Source organism: Muscardinus avellanarius, assembly GCF_963383645.1.
Source record: "Muscardinus avellanarius genome assembly, chromosome: 2".
Classification (NCBI taxonomy): Eukaryota; Metazoa; Chordata; class Mammalia; order Rodentia; family Gliridae; genus Muscardinus; species Muscardinus avellanarius.
The window spans coordinates 52,103,048-52,123,788 of NC_137787.1; the positions used below are offsets into that span (position 1 = coordinate 52,103,048).

Below are 20,741 nucleotides of genomic sequence, written 5' to 3' on the forward strand. Positions count from 1 at the left end.
ACTTCACAATTTATTCATAATTGATAGACACCTAGTTTGGTCCTTAATTTGGGTATTATGAATCATGCCACTATAAACATGTATATGCATACATTACTATAATATTCAGATTTTAGTCCCTTTGAAAAGACACCCAGAATGGTATAGCTGGATCATATAGTGGATCTATTTCCAATTTCCGGAGGAAGCTTTACACTGATCTCCATAGCATCTAAACTAATTTGGAATTCCACCAATATTGTATAAGTGTTCCCATTTCCCCAAATCCTGGCCAGCATTTATTGTGATTTGACTTCTTGATAATTGCCATTCTAATTGGGATTATATTGACTCTCGGTTTAGTTTTGATTTGCATTTCTCTGATTGCTAATGATAGTGAACTTTTTTTATATTTATTGACTTTTTACTTCCTCTTTTGTGAAATGTCTAGTTCACTTGGTCATTTCTAGATTGTATTATTTAATTTTTAGTGTTAAATATTTTAAGTACTTAAATATAAAATATTGAAGTGTTAAATATTTTATATTTTAGAATTTATTTGTATATCAGAGTAATAGATGGCAAAGATCTTTTCCCATTTTATAGAATATCTCTTTATATTCTTGATAGTTTCCTTTGATGAACAGAATCTTTGTAGTTTGATGTCATTCCATTTGTTAATTATTTTATTTTTTAGCTTTAGGAGTATTTTTGAGAAATTTTCTACCTGTGGCTAATGCTGGAATGTTGGACCTTTGGTTTTCTCTAGCAATTTCAAAATTGCTGGTCTAATTTCCAGGTTTTTGATCCATCCTGAGTGAATTATTTTGCAGTTTGAGAGACAGAGATTTCATTTGTCTACAAATTAACAGCCAGTTTTCCCAACACCAACAATGTATGTTTTTGCAACTTTGTCAAAAATCAATTGACTATAAATTTTTAGATTTGTTTCATACTATTTATTATGATTCCTAGAGCTGATTAACAAATTCAGCAAAGTTGCAGAATACAGATCACTCTAAAAATATCAGTAGCCTTTCTATATGCCAACCATGGATCCATAGAGAAAGAAATACAGAAAACAATTTTATTCACAATAATAAAAGAAAACAATAAAATATCTAGAAATAAATCTAAGGAGGTAAAAAACTTTACAATGAAAATTATAAAACATTAAAGAAATATATTAAAGAAGCTCTTAGAAGAAATATCTCCCTTGTTCTTGGTCAGGCAGAGTAAATATTATCATGCTCTTGGTCAAGCAGAGTAAATATTATCAAAATGAGCATTCCACGAAGAGTGATCTAAAGAGTCAATACAATTCCTATCAAAATAGTAATGCCATTCCTCACACAACTAGGGAAAATAGTACTAAATTTCACATAGGAAAATAAAAGACCCAGAATAGCCAAAGCAATTCTCAGCAATAAGAACAAGGTAGGAGTCATGATAATATCTGACTTCAATTTATACTATAGTGCTAAAGTAGTAAAAATATCATGGTATTGTCCCCAAAACAATCTGACTGTAAAATCCATTCTCAACAGGCTCTCTGAATACTGAGAAAACCATTCATACCACTTTGTCCAAATTTCCATATCTTCTGGCTTCTACATTTATTAGATATCTTAAAAACAATTTTTAAACCCTTCAGCTTTAAAAATATATACATTTGAGCTTGTAAAAGTGTTGACACTTGTGCACTTAAGGTTCTTAAAATTATGCAATAGATTAAAAATATTTTACTTAATGGTTACTTTGAGTTCTTCCTTGTGTATTGTGATAGATATGAAATTTTTACTTATTACTTTTTCATTAAAACAAGTATTGACCATGGGCTATATATCTGATGAGGCTCTAGACAAGAAGGTGAAATAATACTAAATAAAAATGCACTAATTGTCTTTTAATGAAACAGCACCAAATAAATAAACAAATACTAACATTTTAGAAGCTAAGCCTCAAATCAATGGCTCCAGCATAACTGCCTTTCAACCTTCTTTGAATAACACATCTTAATGGGAGTCTTTCCTAGAGATAGACTAGATACTCATTCTACCAGAAATAGCCAAACTGAGATTTACAATGGCAACTGTGGGAATCAGCACATCTCAGTAGCCAGAATGAAAAATTTCAAATACCAAGAAGGCAGTGTCTTGACAAAAATATAAATAAATAAATAAATAAATAAATAAACAAAGCAGCAGAAGTTCATGATTGAAAACATGAATAGGAATAACAGTGGAAGGAAATTCAGTATTCTAAATGCAAGATCCACTGCAAAGAGCCCAAGTGTGCAAATGACCTGGTGTTGCAGACAGAGCCATCTCAAAACCCTGGCCTAAACCAAATTTGTTGGTTCTGACTCCACAGCCCCAAAAAGTTCTGACAAGAAATCCAAGAACTTGAAGTGCATAAAGCAGTGGCAGAGCTCTAACATCCTAAGAGACCAGCACCACAATTCAAGGGTACAGAAACAGATCCAAAAGCCCATGCACTTACCAGAAGTGGCACCCACAGCAGTGCACTGTGCCCTTCAGAGATCCAGTCCACAAGAAAGCAAGATAACCACTTTGTGTTACTCAGCAGAGGTAGAAGACTGCCCAGAACAGCCAAGGGACCATGGCAGGCAGGCTAAGACCTGGTGGCCCATCCTTGAGGTAGTTCAGTTAGAACTTCCAGAGACACAGGAAAGGACAATAGTGCTCAAAGCACAACACTTGTACAGGGTCACAGGGGATCACACCAAGACTACACTGGATACCCTCAGCCTGTGAGGGTAGGGAGGCACAGGGCCTGAAGATCACAGAGCACAGGGCAGAGGGTGCAGAACCAGGTCTGGATAGTGCAGACTCCAGGGCAAGATGGCACGGAGCCCAGGGCTGGTGGGTGTGGAACACAGGGCTGGGAAGCACAGAGCCCATGATGTGGAAATGCAGAACCCTGAGCTTACATGGAACTCATTTACAGTGATACCCAACCCCTGACACCTAAGCACACAGCTGTCAGAGGTTAGAGATGAGTGCAAACAATGATAAAGTAGCTCTAAAAGCTGACAATAGGTGATGGTACAAATGAGAGACATTGGAATATACTCCAGAATCTACCACAGTGAACAGACATAAAGATATTATATGATCCTGGGCCCTGTATATTTAAATTGGCAGGACTGCTGGGTTGTTTTGTTTTGTTTTTTATTCTTTCACACTGTTGCTAGTCCTTTTTGTTCTTTCTTTTTTCTCTTTTTTCTTTTGGTTGGATTTTTTTGTCTTTGATTTATAATTGTTATTTTTTGTAAAGTGTTTTGTTACTTTATGTATGTTTGCTTGCTCCCTTTCCCAATCCTTTTACAAGCTTTCTCCCTCCAGCCTATCTACTCTCTTTTCTCAAAATGTTTTTCCCTTACTGTATCTCTTTATTTTATACTCAAGCTATTTCATATCTCCATACCTACATACACTATACTAACTACAGGAATCCTACTATCTAACATTCTCTCATTCTCACCCAGATACTACCTTATATACTTAAATTCTTACTCCACTTACTCATATCCTCTACTTTACCTGACTCCTGTACCCATCACCTAAACTCTTCCCCCCTTACCTAAACCTCACCATTGAAAAAAGCACTGCTTACTCATGCACAAACCTGCCAACAATTTTAACTTCTTACTCCTAAGAATGTATCAGATTACCCACAGAGTCACACATACAAAAAGAAGATGCCAAGAAATCAGAGAAACAAGCCCAAGAACCCTGAAAATATGAGAACTAGGAGCAGAGAGGAAATAAGAGAAATCATGAATGCTGACCTACAAAAAAGGCAAGAAGAATTCTGAATCCTAATCTTCAATATGATAAAAGGCCTCACAGTAAGTGTACAAAAAATGAAAGATGAAATTGAGACATTAATATGAAATCAGAAAGAGGCCTGAAATTAAATAAAAGAGTCAATAAAAGAAATTAAGACAGACTTGAAAGAAATTCTGAAAGATTATATAAAGTAGAAAACAATATTACTGTTAGAAGACAGTTCATTCAAAACTGAAAAAAAAGTTAGCAGCATACAGAAGTCATTGCTGCAATAAAAAACACCCATTCAACATAAAAGGCATTGAAGAAGGGATAGTGGTACAGACCAAGGGTATTTGTAATCTTGTCAGAGAAATAATTTCAGAGAATTACCAAAAATGGAAAGAGACTTGGACATACACCTACAGGAGACATACAGAACACCATTAAGACAAGATCAAAGAAGGAACCCCCACACTATGTAATAAGGAAAATGACCAACATAGAGCATAAGGAAAGAATCTTAAAAGCAGTAACAAGGTGGTGCACACTTGTAATCCCAGCATTCGGGAGGCTGAGACCTGGAGGATCGCAGTTTGTGGACAGCCTCAGCTACTTAGTGAGGCCCTCTGCAACTCAGTGAGACCCGGTTTCAAAATAAAGTATAAAAAATAGGGCAGGGGATGTAGCTTGGAGGTCGAATGTCCCTGGGTTCCATCCCCAGACCTGAAAAAAAAAAAAAAAAAAAACCAGCAGTAACAAGAGAATGGGTGCCATAAATTCATAAACACAAAGCGAACACTAGAGAAAATACTTAAATAAATAAACCATAAAGAGGAAAACTGAAGCAAATTTTAGAACCAAAGAAATGATGAAGTTGATCAGCAGCACAACTAAGCAAAGACGAAATAACATTATATCAAACAGAAGATATAACACAAAATGGCAGGAAACAAAAATTATATTTCAATAATAACCCTGAATGTCAAAGGACTTAGCAATTAAAAGACATAGACTTGCACTGTAGATTAAAAAAATATAATCCAAATATATGCTGCTTGCAAGAAACTCACCTTACAGCCAAAGACATTCATAGACTGAGAGAGAAATAATGGAAAAAGATATACTGTGCCAATAAAGACCAAAAACGTGTGGGGGTAGCAACACTGATATCCAACAATACAGACTTTAAGCTAAAACACATCAGAGGAAACAAAGCAGGGCAATTCCTTTTATTGAAAGGAACAATTCACCCAAAAGATATAATGATAGTAAATGTTTAGGCCCCAAATGTGGGTGCATCCACATTTGTAAGACAAACCCTTCAGGACATCAGATGTCAAATAAACCCAATACAATAATATTGGGAGATGTTAATACACCATTCACATCACTAGATTGATCTTCAAGGCAAAAGATGAGTAAAGACTCTTCAGTACTAAAGAAAACTATAACCAAATAGACTTAATAGACATCTACAGAATATTTAAACCAGGACGGCAGAATACACATTCTTCTCAGCAGCCCATGGAACCTTCTCCAAAATAGATCACATCCTGGGTCATAAAGGAAGCATCAGCAAATTCAAAAGATGTAATATAATTGTCTGCACCTTTTCAGACCACAATGGAATGAAAGTAGAGATCAACAACAGGAAGACCAAACAAAACTATTTAAATACATGGAGATTGAATGATGCACTATTGAATGATGAATGTGTAAGATCAGAAATAAGAAGAGAAAAAAGAAATTCCTGGAATTAAATGATAATAGAGACATAACATATCAAAATATATGGGACACTTTGAAGGAAGTGTTAAGAGGAATGTTTATAGAATTGAGTGACCACATAAGAAGAAAAGAGAATCGCCAAGTAAGCAACCTAATGACACATTTTCATGACCTAGAAAAACTTCATCAGTCTAATCCCAAAGCAAGCAGAAGGCAGGACATAATTAAAATCAGAGCAGAAATAAATGAAATAGAGAATAAAAAACAATTCAAAGGAGCAACAAAACAAAAAACAGGCTCTTTGAAAATATTAATAAAGTAGCTGGGTATGGTGGCACATGGTTGCAATCCCAGGATTTGCAAGACTGAGACTGGAGGATCATGGCTCATGTACAGCCTCAACTACTTAGTGAGGCCCTGTGCAACTTAGTGAGACCATTTCAAAATAAAGAACAAAAAGGGCAGGGGGTGTAGCTTGGAGGTTGAATGTCTCTGGATTCCATCCTCTTACCCCCCCAAAAAAAAAGAATACTAAAAAGATTGGTTAACCTAAAAAAAAGAGGGGCTCAAATTATTAAAATCAGAAATGGAAAAGGAGACATCACCACAGACATGGGCAAAATCAAAGGATTATCTGAAACTATTTTGAAAACTTATACTGTAATAGACTGGAAAACATACGAGAAATCAATAGATTTCTAAGCACATATAACCTACTTAAATTGAACCAAGAGGACAGAGCAAGCCTATACCAATAGAATGAAATGAAGTAGAAACAAAAATAAAAATTCTGCCATCAATGAAAAGCCCAGGCTCAGACAGGTTTTTAGCTGAATTATACAAAACCTTCAGAGAAGAACTAATCCCCAAACTTTACAAGTTGTTCCGGGAAATCAAGAGATGGAATTCTTCCAAATTCCTTCTACAAGGTCAGTATCACATTAATACCAAAACCAAATAAAGATACCTCAAGAAAAGAAAATTATACACCAATATCCTTGATGAAAATAGTTGCAAAAATTCTAAACAAAATATTAGCTATATGCATTCAAAACCATATCAAGAGAATTGTACAACATGATTAAGTTGGTTTTATTCCAGAAAAGCAAGGCTGATTCAACATATGCAAATAAATATATATTATTCACCACATAAATATAATTGAGAACAAAAACCACATGATCATATCAATAGATGCTAAAAAAGCATTTGACAAAATCCAATACCCATTCGTGTTAAAAAAAAAAACTGTATAAAATTGGAATAGAAGGAACGTATTTCAACATTATTAAGGCAATATATAATAAACCCAAAGCCAACATCATATTCAATGGAGAAAAGCTGCAAGAATTTCCTCTAAAATCAGGAGGAAGAAAAGAATGCCCACTATCATCACTCCTTTTCAATACAGTTTTCAAGACTCTTGCCACAGCAATAAGACAAGAGAAGGATATCAAAGAATTCAAATAGGTAAAGAGGAATTAAAGTTATCCTTGTTTGCAGATGACATGATCCTTTATCAAGAAGACCCAAAGAACTCATAAAAAGACTACTGGAACTCATTAACCAATTCAGCAAAGTTGCAGGATACAAAATTAACCTATATAAATCAGTTGATTTTCTATATGCAAATAACGAAAATTCACAATGGAAATCCACAATGAAATCCACAATGAAAAAAATAAAGAAGCTGGGTGTGGTGGCTCACGCTTGTAATCCCAGCATTCGTGAGTCTGAGACAGGAGGATTACAGTTCATGGACAGCCTTATCTACTTAGTCAGGCTCTTGCAACTCAGTGAGACCCTGTTTTAAAAAACAAAGAATAAAAAAGAGCTGGGGTGGAGCTTGTGGGAAGAATGTCCCTGAATTCAATACCCAGTACCAGAAAAGAAAGAAAGAAAGAAAGAAAGAAAGAAAGAAAGAAAGAAGGAAAGAAAGAAAGAAAACAATTCCATTTATAATAACCTCAAAAACAATAAAATACCTATGACTAAACCTAAACAAAGATGTAGAACACCTACAATAAAAACGATAAAACATTAAAGAAAGAAATTTAAGAAGACCTTGGAAGATGGAACTAACTCCCTTGTTCATGGATAGGCATAATAAGTATCATCAAAATGGCCATTCTGCCAAAAGTGATCTACAGATTAAGTTCAATTCCTATCAAAATATCAACAACACTCTTTATAGACCTAAACAAATCCATCATGAATATTATTTTATTTTTTTGACATCTTAAGAAATTTATTTCTCACATAACAAGGAGAATAATACTGAGAAAGTGATATATTCACTGCCCAGATACAAGGAAAGAAAACACAATAGTGGGGAAACGATGAAACTTTAAAACCAAACCACTAGGAAAATATATCACAGCCTTGACACAGCAAACAGGCTATATTATTTCAAGTAGTAAGTTGGTAAAAAGACAACATGGTCCTTATCCAAAAGATCAAGATGCCATGCCGGGGCAGGAACATAGCATGTTGCAAAAGCCCCAGGCAAAAATGGTATTTGGTAAAGGGTGGGGTGTGCATGTCCCTCCTCTGCTTTAAAGGAGTTAACTTGTCCCAGCTCTAGCTGCTTGTTCTTTGACCTTCTGGATGCCCCTGTTAACTCAGAGGGCCAAGTAACCCATGATGGGTGTACGCTTTATTCCAGTATGTTCTATAAAAACCAGGGTTTTCCAAGTCCAGTGTTTCATAATTTCATAGGTCTCTTAACTAGCCAGCAGCTCCTACTTTACTGTTTATTCCCAGATACTGGTGTGTGTATGTGTGTGTGTGTGTGTATATATATATATATATATATATATATATATATATATATATATATATATATATATATATATCACAATCCTTCCAGAGGAAAGTGTCACTAAGATTGACCTGTAACTCTGCCACAGAAAGCCCGAGAGCCCACATGCCAGCAAAGAAGGCTCTGCTGTTCACTGCGACATTGCTTCTCATGGTTTTGCAATGGTCTCCCAGCTGAAACACATTAAGAATCCACATTTTGATCGCCAGTAAATGATAGACACAAGGAACCTTTCAAAGTTCTTATTCAATTAGTCTCTCTTCCAACTCCACATCTTAAATCTACTTCAAGAAAAATAAATTTCCCCCTCCTAATTAGTGTCTTCCTGGATTTTGTTTTACAGCTTATGGAAAATGGTATGGCAATGCTTCTGGCAAACAGGAGGCTGGTAAAAAAGAAAAACAAATATCTTCTCAAACTATCAGATCATAGGCAGATTGGGGGAACCCATCAGCCTATAGGTACATGTACTGTTAAGTACCATCTGATGCTTTGAAGGGCTCTGGCTTAGTATGAGGGTGATCCCTACTCCCAGTCAAGCACTCACCACATTAAATTAGGCTTTAGAAACTCTCCTATGCTACCTTTCACATAAATTTTAGCACCAGTGTTTTCCATTTTACTTTCTAGGACCAAAACACAAAGGAACCAGTGTCTAGAGGCAAGTGACATTATGCCTTAAAACTTGCTGCCACCCTTAGTTTCTTTATGTATAAAATGGCACAAAAGATTAAGATTCCCTTTCCTCTTTTTAAATAGATTCCTGCTGTGAGCCCCGATGGCCAATGGCAAAGACTTTATTTCCCAATGGATGAGAGAGATTCCTTCATCTTCTTGGTCATAGTTGGGATGAGGTGCATGTGGTCATCCACACACTTGGTCACAGAACTGTCCAGCTGCCGCTTCACCTGAAGCTCCTTACTCCCTGCGTTCGTCGAATCTTTGGCTTTGTCATTGCAGTGCATGGTACACCGGGCCAGGCGGTCCTGGAACCTCTCCAGCTCGCTGGTCACCAGGGCCTGCGCTTGAGCCAGGGGCGCTTGGCAGCGCTCGATGCACTGGTGCACTTGCTGCATGGATGCCTGGTTGTCCTCACAGCAGCTTGCACTGCAGCGGAACATGAGGCCCTGGGGAAATTATTCTCTGCACCTAGGAGATGTTCCGTGGCCTTCTTGCTAGCTGCATCTTCCTGATGTTTTCTCTCTCCACGCTCTTCACCATGGAGTCCACCGCCTCCTGCACCCGGAGCTGCTGCAGCTCTGCCATGGCGACCCTGAGCTGTGTGCGCCGGCGCCCACCCCATCATGAATTTTATATGAAGAAAGAAAAGACCCAGAATTGATAACACAATTCTCAACAATAAGAACCATGCAGGAGGCATCAAAATATTTGTCTTCAAATTATACTACAGAGCAATAGTAAAACCAGCATGGTATTGGCAAAAGAGCAGGCATACAGACCAGTGGAATAGAATAGAAGATACAGAAACAAACCCATCTACTCACAGTCAATTGATCTTTGACAAAGGGGCCAAACTCATATGCTGGAGAAAAAACAGTATTTTCAACAAATGGTCGTAGAAGAACTGGCTATTCATTTTTAAAAAGATGAAACTAAATTCTTACCTTTCACCATGCACAGGAATCAACTTGAGATAGATCAAAGACTTGGAAATTATATCATAGACTGTGAAGCTATTAGAAGAGGGGATGGGCTCAACACTCCAATATTTAGGCACAGGAAGTAACTTTCCCAACAAGACCTCCAAAGTGCAGGAAATTAAAGCAAGAATTAACAAGTGAGATTGCATCAAACTAAAAGTTTTCTGTTCATCAAAGTAAATCATCAAGAACTTAAAGAGAAGGCTTATAGAATGGGAGATCTTTACCAGCTACACTCTGATAGAGGGCTAATATTCAAAATATATAAAGAGCTTAAAAAGTCTCTACACTAGCAAAACAAATAACCCAAATCAAGAAATAGGCAACTGAATTGAATATACCCTTTACAAAAGAAGAGATACAAATGGCCAATAGATACATGAAAAAAGGTTCAACATCATTAGCCATCAGGGAGATGCAAATCAAAAATACACTGAGATTTCATCTAACTCCAGTCAGAATGGCAAGCATAAAGAAGTCAAATAACAACAAATGCAGGTGAGGATGTGGGGAAATAGGAATTCTTTTACACTATTGTTGGGAGTGAAAACTAGTTCAGCTGCTATGGAGATCAGTGTGGAGATTCTTTAGAAAACTGGGAAGGAATCCACCATATGATCCAGCAACACCACACCTAGGTATCTTTCCAAAGGGGTTGAAATCAGAGAACTACAGTAACATATGCATACCCATGTTCATAGCAGCACAATTCGTAATAGCCAAAATCTGAAACCAAGCTAGGCCTTTGTCAACAGATGAATGGATTGCAAAATTATTGGAAATAGACACAATATAATTCTACTCATCAATAAAGAATAACAAAATCATGTCATTCACAAGAAGATGGAAAGACTTGGAGATTATTATGTTAAATAAGATCAGCCAAGAACAGAAAGAGAAAGGACATATGTTTTCTCTAATATGCCAAAACTATGGAGTTAGGGATACCAGAGGGACTCTGGATAATTGAGGGGAAACCTCAGCAAAGATAGAATGGAAGGGTAGGGGAGGAAGGACACTGAGGTTGATTAATGGAGGAGCTACATTCGAATATGTGTATAAATGTGAATGTAGCATGCTCAACCTGAACACTCATTACCGGGAAGGGGAAAAGGGGAAGCAGAAAGGGAGGGCATTGAGTACTGTGTGAATATATGCTATTCTCAATATTATCTACACTATGATGTGAATCTATAGTGTACCAATAAAAAAATAAAAAGGAATATAAACACAACCTAAAAAAGAAATATCCAAACTTCTCTGATCAATCAATTTAGATCATTTTTATGCAAATTTTCTGGACTTTAATATGATCTGTTTTGCTTTATTTCTGGAGTGATAGTAAATTGAATGCATTGTTTTAGAAAAATATTTTTATAAGACTGATATTAAAGAATGCTTTTTACTTTAACATTTTTATATACTGATCCATCAGTAATGATTTACAAAATTTACTTTCAAGTACCTATTTTCTTTAACTATAAATTTTTTACTTCTTTTATACTTAAACACAAATTTCATCAATTTTTTCCATTAACTTTCAGAAACTTGGAGTTGAATAAACTCGGGTTAATGAGTGATCCTACTTATGTTTTTAACGTATACATACATTTAAATTTTCTTATCTATGTGATTTGTTATAATTGGTACAAAAAGGTTTTTTAAATGCTTTTGGTAGCCAGGCTGGGTGGAATACACCTGTAATCCCAATACCTGGAAGCCTGAGAGAAAAAGATTACAAATTTGTGGCCAGCCTCAGTAATTTAGTAAAATCCTCTGTGATTTAGTGAGACTCATTTCAAAATAAAAAATAAAAATAAGCTGAGGGAGTAGCTCAGAGGTAGAAAGCCTCTGTGTTCCATCCCCAGTACCCCAAATACAAAAATGTTTTTAGTAAAGTTTTTCATCTATCATTCGATTTCAAGTTTGAGAAACTGTTTTAGTGCTAGAATAAAATTATATATGTATGACTATAAATTGATGTGCATTTATAATACTGATTTCCTTAATTTGAAAAGTTTGAGCAAAGTCAGAATGTATAGGAAAATACGGCAGAGGCTTAGAAACCTACAAGTTGTTCAAATATATTGTTGAAATAATCTCTGGGTTCACCATTTGTTCCTATGGTGGTATCCTGTCATCTTCAGTTACTCTACTTTAGGATATTGTTAATATTCTAATACTATCCATAGAAATTATATCACGTCAAAAAAAATGAACAGAGTTCAGGAATTACATTTATAAAGAAAAGCAAAAGTCAGCTAAGGTATAAAGTTATATGTATTTAATTAAAGTTTACTGATTTTTTTCCACAGAGAAAAACATGTCTGAGACATTTATACTTCTTCCTATTAAGCTAACAATGTAAATAGCAATGATTGATATCTGACTTTCTTACCAACGAACTTCAAACCAAAATTATGTGGCATCACATCTGCTGTATGAAAATTTCCAAGGAATTTTGAGATTCAAAAAGTCTAAAGATAGAATCCAGTAAAATATTACATAAATGTATTAAAATAGGCTCCAGATTGCCACCAAATCAATAGGAATATTCAAGAATAGAAAAAGTTGTGCTCATATAATTTAAAACTAAAGGAGATTGTATAAAATCATCTAGTCTGTAGTGTAAATGTCTTTTTTAGTCATCCATTATTTCTTCTCCTATCTACAAGCAGCATTTATTTTACACCTTCCTTTAATAAAATGATTCCTATATTTTGGAGGATGCTAATTAAAGTATATGCCCACCTCTTTCCCTTCCCTTCCTCAAGAGTGAGCTTATGAATAAAGTCAAGTTAATCATACTGTACTTACTCCTTGGGCTATCAAATATCAAATATAAATTGTTTTAAACATACAGTCAAAATATAACTTAAAAGTTTCTCATATTATGAAACTTTGGAAATATTTGTATTTATAGTACTATAATATAAAGTGTATCTGTAGTACGTTACGATAAGGCTTATACAAAAAAGTGTAAAGGAGAGAAAGAAAAAAAGAAAGAAAGGAAGAAAGAAAGAGAGAAAGAGAGAGAGGGAGATGGGTAGATAGATGATAAATAGGTAAAGAGACAGTTGGCGATAATATATAAGTCTTTGGATCAATTTGTTCCTAATTGGTTCATCTCAATTATAAGAAGAAACAGGTTGTTTCTTTTGCCTAAGGCAATTTACTTCAAGTTCACTTACTTTTGGTCAAATTTCTCCAATTATTTTAAGCAGTAAAACCCATTTTTCTTATAATGTGCTACCGAGGACTCATTATACATGAAGTAGATTAAATCAAAAACCAAGAGTAAGGGTATAAGTTAAAAATCATTCATTTATTTCATTCTAATACTATAGCAGCCTTTTGGGTACTTTTGCAAAGGCCTATTAAAGTTTAAATATTGAACATTTAAAGCATTATCTGATTATTTCAAGCTAAAGTTGTGCTAAAATTTTTAGATTTTAAATCCAAACCTCCTAAATAGAGGGAAATTAATAAACTAGAAATGCAGGGCAAAAGTTAGAATCTACATAATATAAAGATTCCTAGCCATTTTTTCTTTTTGCCATTCTGTCTTTATATTTTCTTTTCAACCCTCAAAGTAACTAATTTTGTTCCCTTTTCTCTATTTTCTGTAAACTTTCACAGTTATTCTCTCAAACATAAAAAATAATAGATTTGAAACAAAGAGGTGATATAAAAGAACATTTACCCAGGGGAGATAAATACATTGAAACAAGTTTTATTTAGCATACCAAATATTGTGCATCTTAGGAAAGCTAAAAAGTACCCAAGGCAACTTTAAGATTTTAAACACTAAAATAATTTTATTTCTCACAAAAATTTCTTCTTAGATTCAAACTATAGTTAGAATACATACACTTGGGTGCATAACAATATAAACTCTCTAAACATAGGTGTTTATAATTAGGGTTCCACAGATTCCCATGGTATTTTAGTCTAATTCTGCTGCTATAACTAGCAGAATATAAAATACTGGGTAGTTTATGATGAACATATTTTTTCCCCCTCATAGTTCTGTTGCCTGGGAAGACTAAGAGCATGATGGTGAGCATGATGGCGATCCTCTTGCTACATCATAACATGATGGGAGATATTACATGGACAAGAGAGAAAGAACAAGAGAGACCTGAACTCAATTTTATAATAAAGACACTCTCTCTATAATGCATTGAACCAATCCTGAGAACAGAGGCCTTCAACCTAAACCTTGCTTAAAATCCTTCTGAAATCCATACTTCTGAATGCCATTGCATTGGGTATTACATTTCACCACATCAACTGTGAGGTATGCATTCAAACCATAGTAATTGGAGTCCAAGAGAGATTTAAATATTCTATAAATTTAGATTGAAAAAAGAGCATTGCATTTACATGTTTATTAACCCTATCTGAGGTTGACCATTTGGGTAATGTGTGCATGTATATCTACACAAGGTTTATATCCCATTATGATATATGACTACAATGCACCAATGAAAATTTATTAATAAAAAAATAAAATACATTTATATAGGGAAATACTACAGTAGTATCAGAACTCCCTGCTCACAAACAAAAATCAAAGCTAATTTCCTCCCACACTAAAATTGTTTCATATATCACAAATATTTAATTTCACCACAGAAAAATCATGATAATTTTTGGACTCAGTTTATGATTAAACATTAAAAGCATATCATTTTATATCATACTTTTTATAAGGTTTGGTTAAATTACTTTAAATAAAAATAATTTTCTAGGCCCTGCATGGTGGCATGCACTTGTAAACCCAGTACTTGGGAGGCTAAGACAAAAGGATCTCAGGTTCATGGCCAGCCTCAGCAACTTGTAAGGCCCTCGGCAAAACGGTGAGACCCTTTTAAAAAAAGAATAAAATAGGGCTGGGGTGTCTCAAAGATAGAATGCCCATGAGTTCAATCTCCAAACACACACACACACACACACACACACACACACACACACACATACACACACACAATTTCCCTATGTAATATGAATTTTATCTATTTAAAATATTATTTGGAGAAAAAAAACATATTTACAAGGCTATCAGTCTATCACCCCCTCTCAAATAATGGCTAAGAGTCCTTTAATAGGAAAATGAGAAAGAGAAAGAAAGTTAATTAGAGAGGGGGGAAGTGAGGGAGAGAGAAAGAAAGTAAATTGTTTATATGTATATACACAAAGACTGTCATAAGACATTTGCAAAGCATTGTTTATAATTATGCAAACTCAGAAGCAATCAAAATATTCTTCAGTACAAATCCCAGCATTTGGGAGGCTGAGACAGGAGGATTGTGATTTGTGGACAGCTACTGAATGAGGCCCTCTGCAACTCAGTGAGACCCTGTTTCAAACTAAAGAATAAAAAATAGGGCTGGGGGTTAGAGGCAGAATGCCCCTGGGTTCCATTCCTAGTACTGCCAAAAAAAATGTTTTTCAGTACAGAAATGAAAAAAATTAAATTTTATGGTACATTATTTAGGCAATGGAACATTATTAACTAATAAAAAATAAGATATCAAGCCTTGAAACAGACACAAAGGAGCCTTAAATGCATATTCGTAAGTAAAAGAAGCCAACCCAAAAGGCTACTTATTTTATGATTGCAACTACTCTATATGACATTCTAGAAAAAACAAAGGCATGCAAACAATAAAAAGACCAGTATTTGCTAGATGTTAGGGACACTGCATGAACAATTAAGACACAGAAGATTCATGGGGCATACTATAACGTGAATACTGTAATGATGGACACATGTTACTATCAATTCTTTCAACCTCTTAGAATGTATAACACTAGCAGTGAATCTTAATGTAAATTATAGATTTTGGATGATGAAGCTGTGCCACTGTAGGTCCATCGATAAAGAAAAAAAAAAGGTACCACTCAGGTTTGGGTGTTGATAGGGTGTTGATGGGGAGACTGAGCACATGTGGGAATCTGGGGTACAGAGAGAATATCTTCATCTTCCTTTCAAATTTGCTTTGAAACAAAAATGATCTAACAAAAAGTCTTACAAAATCACCAATTTTCTAAAAAGCAGTAAATGCAAAATAAATGGCAAAAGTTATTTGATGCTTTAAACAAAATTTAAAGTGGCTTGAAATCCAAAGTACACCAAGGCTTCCAGGACTTACTTTTAGCTATTTTACTGTCACGAAGATCCTGGATATGTATATCCTTTCCCCAGTAGAGTGGGAGTGGGAGGAGAGTGAAGAGGTAGAATGAAATGAGAATTAGTGAAAGTAAGTCTTTTGGGAGAGGTGGCTCTTAAAATAAAATAAATTTTATTGTATTTTTTCTGCAGACAGATGATTTTCTTGTTCTTGGAGGATTGCTAGTCTCTGCTGCTTAAAATACAGCTTTACCTCTGAGTTCTTTCAGTTCCTTTTTTAAAATTAAAATTATTTTCAGTAATCCTTTTCATATATTAACTTTTGAAATGGTAAATTACAAATAAAAAGTTTTCTTTTCAGCAACTGTGGTTATATGGTTTGCAATTTGGTTATAATCCCTTATTTACTTATGAAACATTAGCAGTGTGTTTCATATGTTTTATACTTTAATTTTTTTTTGGTACTGGGGGTTGAACTTAAAGGTGTTCTACCTCTTAGCTAAACCCCCATCCCCATTTATTTTCTGAGACAGAGTCTTTAAACCCTCTCTTTAAAGGCTGGCTTTAAACCCACAATCCTCCTATCTCAGCCTTCCAAGTACTGGGATTATGGTGTGCATTACTATGCCTAGCTTTGTTTATTTAATAAATGATTTTGTGTCATTTTTAATTAAATGATTTTTGAGATAATTATAGATTAAAAACAATGCAGAGACACTCTATGTATCATTTACCCAGCTTCTTCAATGATAGCATCTTGCAAAATTTAGTACAGTGCCACAATGGATGGAGATACAATCATGACAGGATTCTTCCACCAACACAAGTATCCCTCCTTTTTCCCTTTTATGACCACCGTCACTTCTTCCCTGTGCCATTTGGTTCCAAAACCATGGAAACCATTCATTTTCTTTCTGGTTTTTTTTTCTGGTTTCAGAAATGTTACATAAGTGAACCAAACAGTATGTAACTCCATGGGATTAACTCTTTGTTTCTCACTCAGCATAATTTCCCTGAGATATATAGAAATTGCATCTATTGTCTATTCCTTTTGAGTAATCTTCTACAACCACAAATACTTTAACCATGCCCCATTTGAAAAATATATGTACATCGAATACTTCTATAAACATTCATGTATAGTATTTCATATGAACATGTGCAATAGTTTTTCTAGAATAAAGGCCCAAAAGTATAATTTCTCAGGAACATCTGTTGTCAATTTGTTTGATTTTAACAAAGTCTATCAACTTTTATTTGACTAAAAACAAGTTTTATTTGCCTTCATTTATTTATTTATTTTATTTTTGGTGGTACTGGGGTTTCTGGAAACCCTTCTACCTCTGGGCTACACTCCCAGACCTATTTTTATACTTTTTTATTTGGAAACAGGGTCTCTTAAGCCAGCGAGACTGGCTTCGAACCTGCGCGATCCTCCTGTCTCTGCCTCCCAAGTATGTCGATTACAAGCATACACCACCACAACGGGCTTATTTGCCTTTATTTTTGAAAAGTATTTTTATTGAATATGAAATTCTGGTCGAGCATTTTTTAAAATTTTTCAGTACTTTATATTGTTTCATTATTCCCTTGTTTTCATAGCATCTAAATAAAAATCATAGTAATGCAGAAATCCTCTCACCTGGGCAGGTATTCAGTAAAATTCTCTTTTATAAGAAATCAGAAAAAAAAAACTGACAGAAAAAGTTATGAGTACATTTTCTACCTGTGGGAAGCACTTTTCAGTGGAGAAAATTTCAAAGGTAACTGAAGCAGAATCCGTGACAAGTAGCTGGGTGGCCAACGAAGTTATTATGGATGGAAAAAGGGAGGCTGGTAAAAGATGAAGTATGCTTTGAGTGTCCAGGATTTGGCTCTTGTACTTTTTGAGTTGGGAACCCAACGTAGGCTTATGAGTGGACACCTATCATGTTCTGACTTGTATTTTTAAAAAAAATTCTGAAAGGTTTTGCAAATACAAAGTAGTAGCAACAATATTACTAATACTTAACACACAACCCTTCTTTGTACTATGCTATTTGTTGAGCACTACTCTGATTCCCATCCATTAATTTATGCAATGTTCATGATCAAACTATATAGATATGTCCAGATATTACACCATTTAACAGATGAGGAAACTAAGGAATAGAGAGATTAATAAAAATGAGCAATCTGGCTCGAGCTCATGGTCCTACTAACTAAAATATGCTAATTCATACAAACAAATAGAAGAAAAGTCTGGTTCATGGTGCTCAACAAATGTTAGTTATTAGGGTCTCTTTCTTACCATTTCTGGCTATTGTCTTCTTTTATATACAACACTAATTTAGTACTTTTAGTTTTCTTGATTTTCCTTATCCCTGGGTCTTTGAAAATTTGTTACTCACTTGTTAAACTTTCTTTTCTGGTCAGTCTTCTAAGAGGTGAACTTATAACATAATTTTGTGATTTATCAATATAGACCCAAATACTTCACTTATCACAATTTAAATCATTTTAGTTCTCTGATAATTGCAAAATTCTCTCAGAAATGGAGCAGTAAATCATCTCCCTGAAATAGTGAATGAGAACACAATGAAATTATTTTCCTTTTAAGAAGTTGGTGTTAAGTTTATATTTATTTATTTATAAATTTACATATGTATTTACATGTTTTCCTTGAAAAATTTGCTCAAAATGAGAAACTATGCAAACATTTTATAAGAAAATATAATGTATTCATAAAAGATTTAAATTTTTTCAGGCAACTGAAAATAATAAATTGAACTAAGAATCAGCCTGATATAACAAATACCTAAATTTTAACTAATTATCAAGACATCAATTATTACACTATCACTTATCTTCATCAGTCACTTAATCATGGTAAGCCAAAATTTTATGTGACTAAACTTATCTTTTGCACCAATGCTACCCACCTAATAATATTAGCGTGATTTAAAATATTAGCGTGATTTAATGTGACTTGTAAACTTAAGTAATACTATTCATATAGACTAAAAAATTGGATGGATAGTTCACCAGTTCATTGAAGTGATCATATGAACAAATAGAGAAGTATATAATCATACAATATTCAAACTGAAAATTTTTTAGATAAATAACATCTATATACAAGCAGTGTTTTCTTAATTTTTACTAGATTTAATATTTTATCAAAGCCAGATTATCACTAGAATTAACTTGTTTTAATTAGAGTTGCTTATTTATATTTTCCTTTTATCATTTACTTCTTTTCATGACACTCATCATATTCAGTATGGGTCTTTTTAGGTCTATTCCACTATCCACATTGCAGGAGCCACATCAGTGCTGTTTAACATGGTACTCCATCACACAACTGAGTGCCTGGCTCACAGAAGATCCCTACTAAGTATGTGCTGAGTAAATGCATTAATAAAATAAAATGTCATTGTTAACAGGATGAATATTTTCTTCTATCCTTGGATTTATATGCTGCAAATCTAATCTCCAAAGTGACTATATTTAATGATACAACCTTTACTGAAACAAAGTTAAACAAAGTACTAAGTGTGGGGCCTCTATCCCATAAGGCTGGTGTTACTACAGGAAGAGAGACACTCATTTCCCTTTCAATCACCATATGAGGAAAAAAAAAATCACATGAGGACAGACTGAGATGAGCCAGGAAAAGAGGGCTCACCAGAAACCAACCCTAACCTTTACCTTGAACATTCACCCTCCAGAAATGTGTGGAAAGAAATTCCATTTGGTTTAGCTACCCAGACTGTAGTATTTTCTTACTATAACTGTAAGAGACTAATTCAGCATCTACAAAAAACTGCGTATTTGTTGTATATATTTTCCTCCTAGAAGACATATCCATAATTATTATTTATTTATTTATTTATTTATTATCTTGTGGCACTGAGGATTTTATTTTGCTTGTGTGTATATATGGGGGATGGAACTCGGGAATGTTCTACCTTTGAGCTACACCCCCATCCCTATTTTATTTTGGAATAGGGTCTCACTAAGTTGCTGAAGTTGACTATGAACCTTCAATTCTCAGTCTCAGCTTCACAAGTACAGAGATTATAAGTATGCGTCGCCACACCAAACTCCTACTATTCTTAATTTATGAAACTAAGAATGTCATGAAAAATATAAATAAGTGTAAACCCACAGTCCTACTTAATTATTAGCATGTCTACCTCTTTCCAAAATATATGAAGAACTGGTAAGTATAAAAAATAAATGCAAATAATGATAACACACCTTAGATGCTTTGAATATCCCATAAACTATTTTCAAAATGTTTTATACTATTTAATAATAACATTGGTTATTTGAATTCAGTGAACCAAAAAATAGGATGGGCTCTAAAGAAAAACCAAAATAAAAGTTAATCTTTTTACTTCATGTTGCTTATAACCTTTAGTTTTATTTTTTTCTGAACCTCAGGGGACTATAATTTAATATGATGTGATAAAATGAACTACAATTTCATATAGAAAGTTTACTTTAAAATCCCAGGAGAATTACAAATAGGAGTAATGATTTTTACATAAGCAATGAATTTTATATAGAACTGTGTGAAAGTACGTACCAATTTAAAAAGCTATTATTTAAAAATATACTTTGCATTTGATTAA

General features: G+C 34.2%; 1 protein-coding gene across 1 annotated transcript; it reads right to left on the reverse strand.

Annotated features, from left to right (window-relative positions):
- Positions 1-9,122: 9,122 nt before the first annotated feature.
- On the reverse strand, positions 9,123-9,594 carry LOC308279769 (protein FAM136A-like; the record flags this gene model as incomplete). The annotated part of the gene is made up of 2 exons (XM_080719942.1): positions 9,505-9,594; positions 9,123-9,452 (listed from the first exon to the last, which is right to left on the reverse strand). Exons 1-2 carry the CDS (start codon positions 9,589-9,591, stop codon positions 9,123-9,125), a joined length of 417 nt encoding a protein of 138 aa, XP_080576068.1. The 5' UTR covers positions 9,592-9,594.
- Between the last annotated feature and the right edge of the window lie 11,147 nt (positions 9,595-20,741).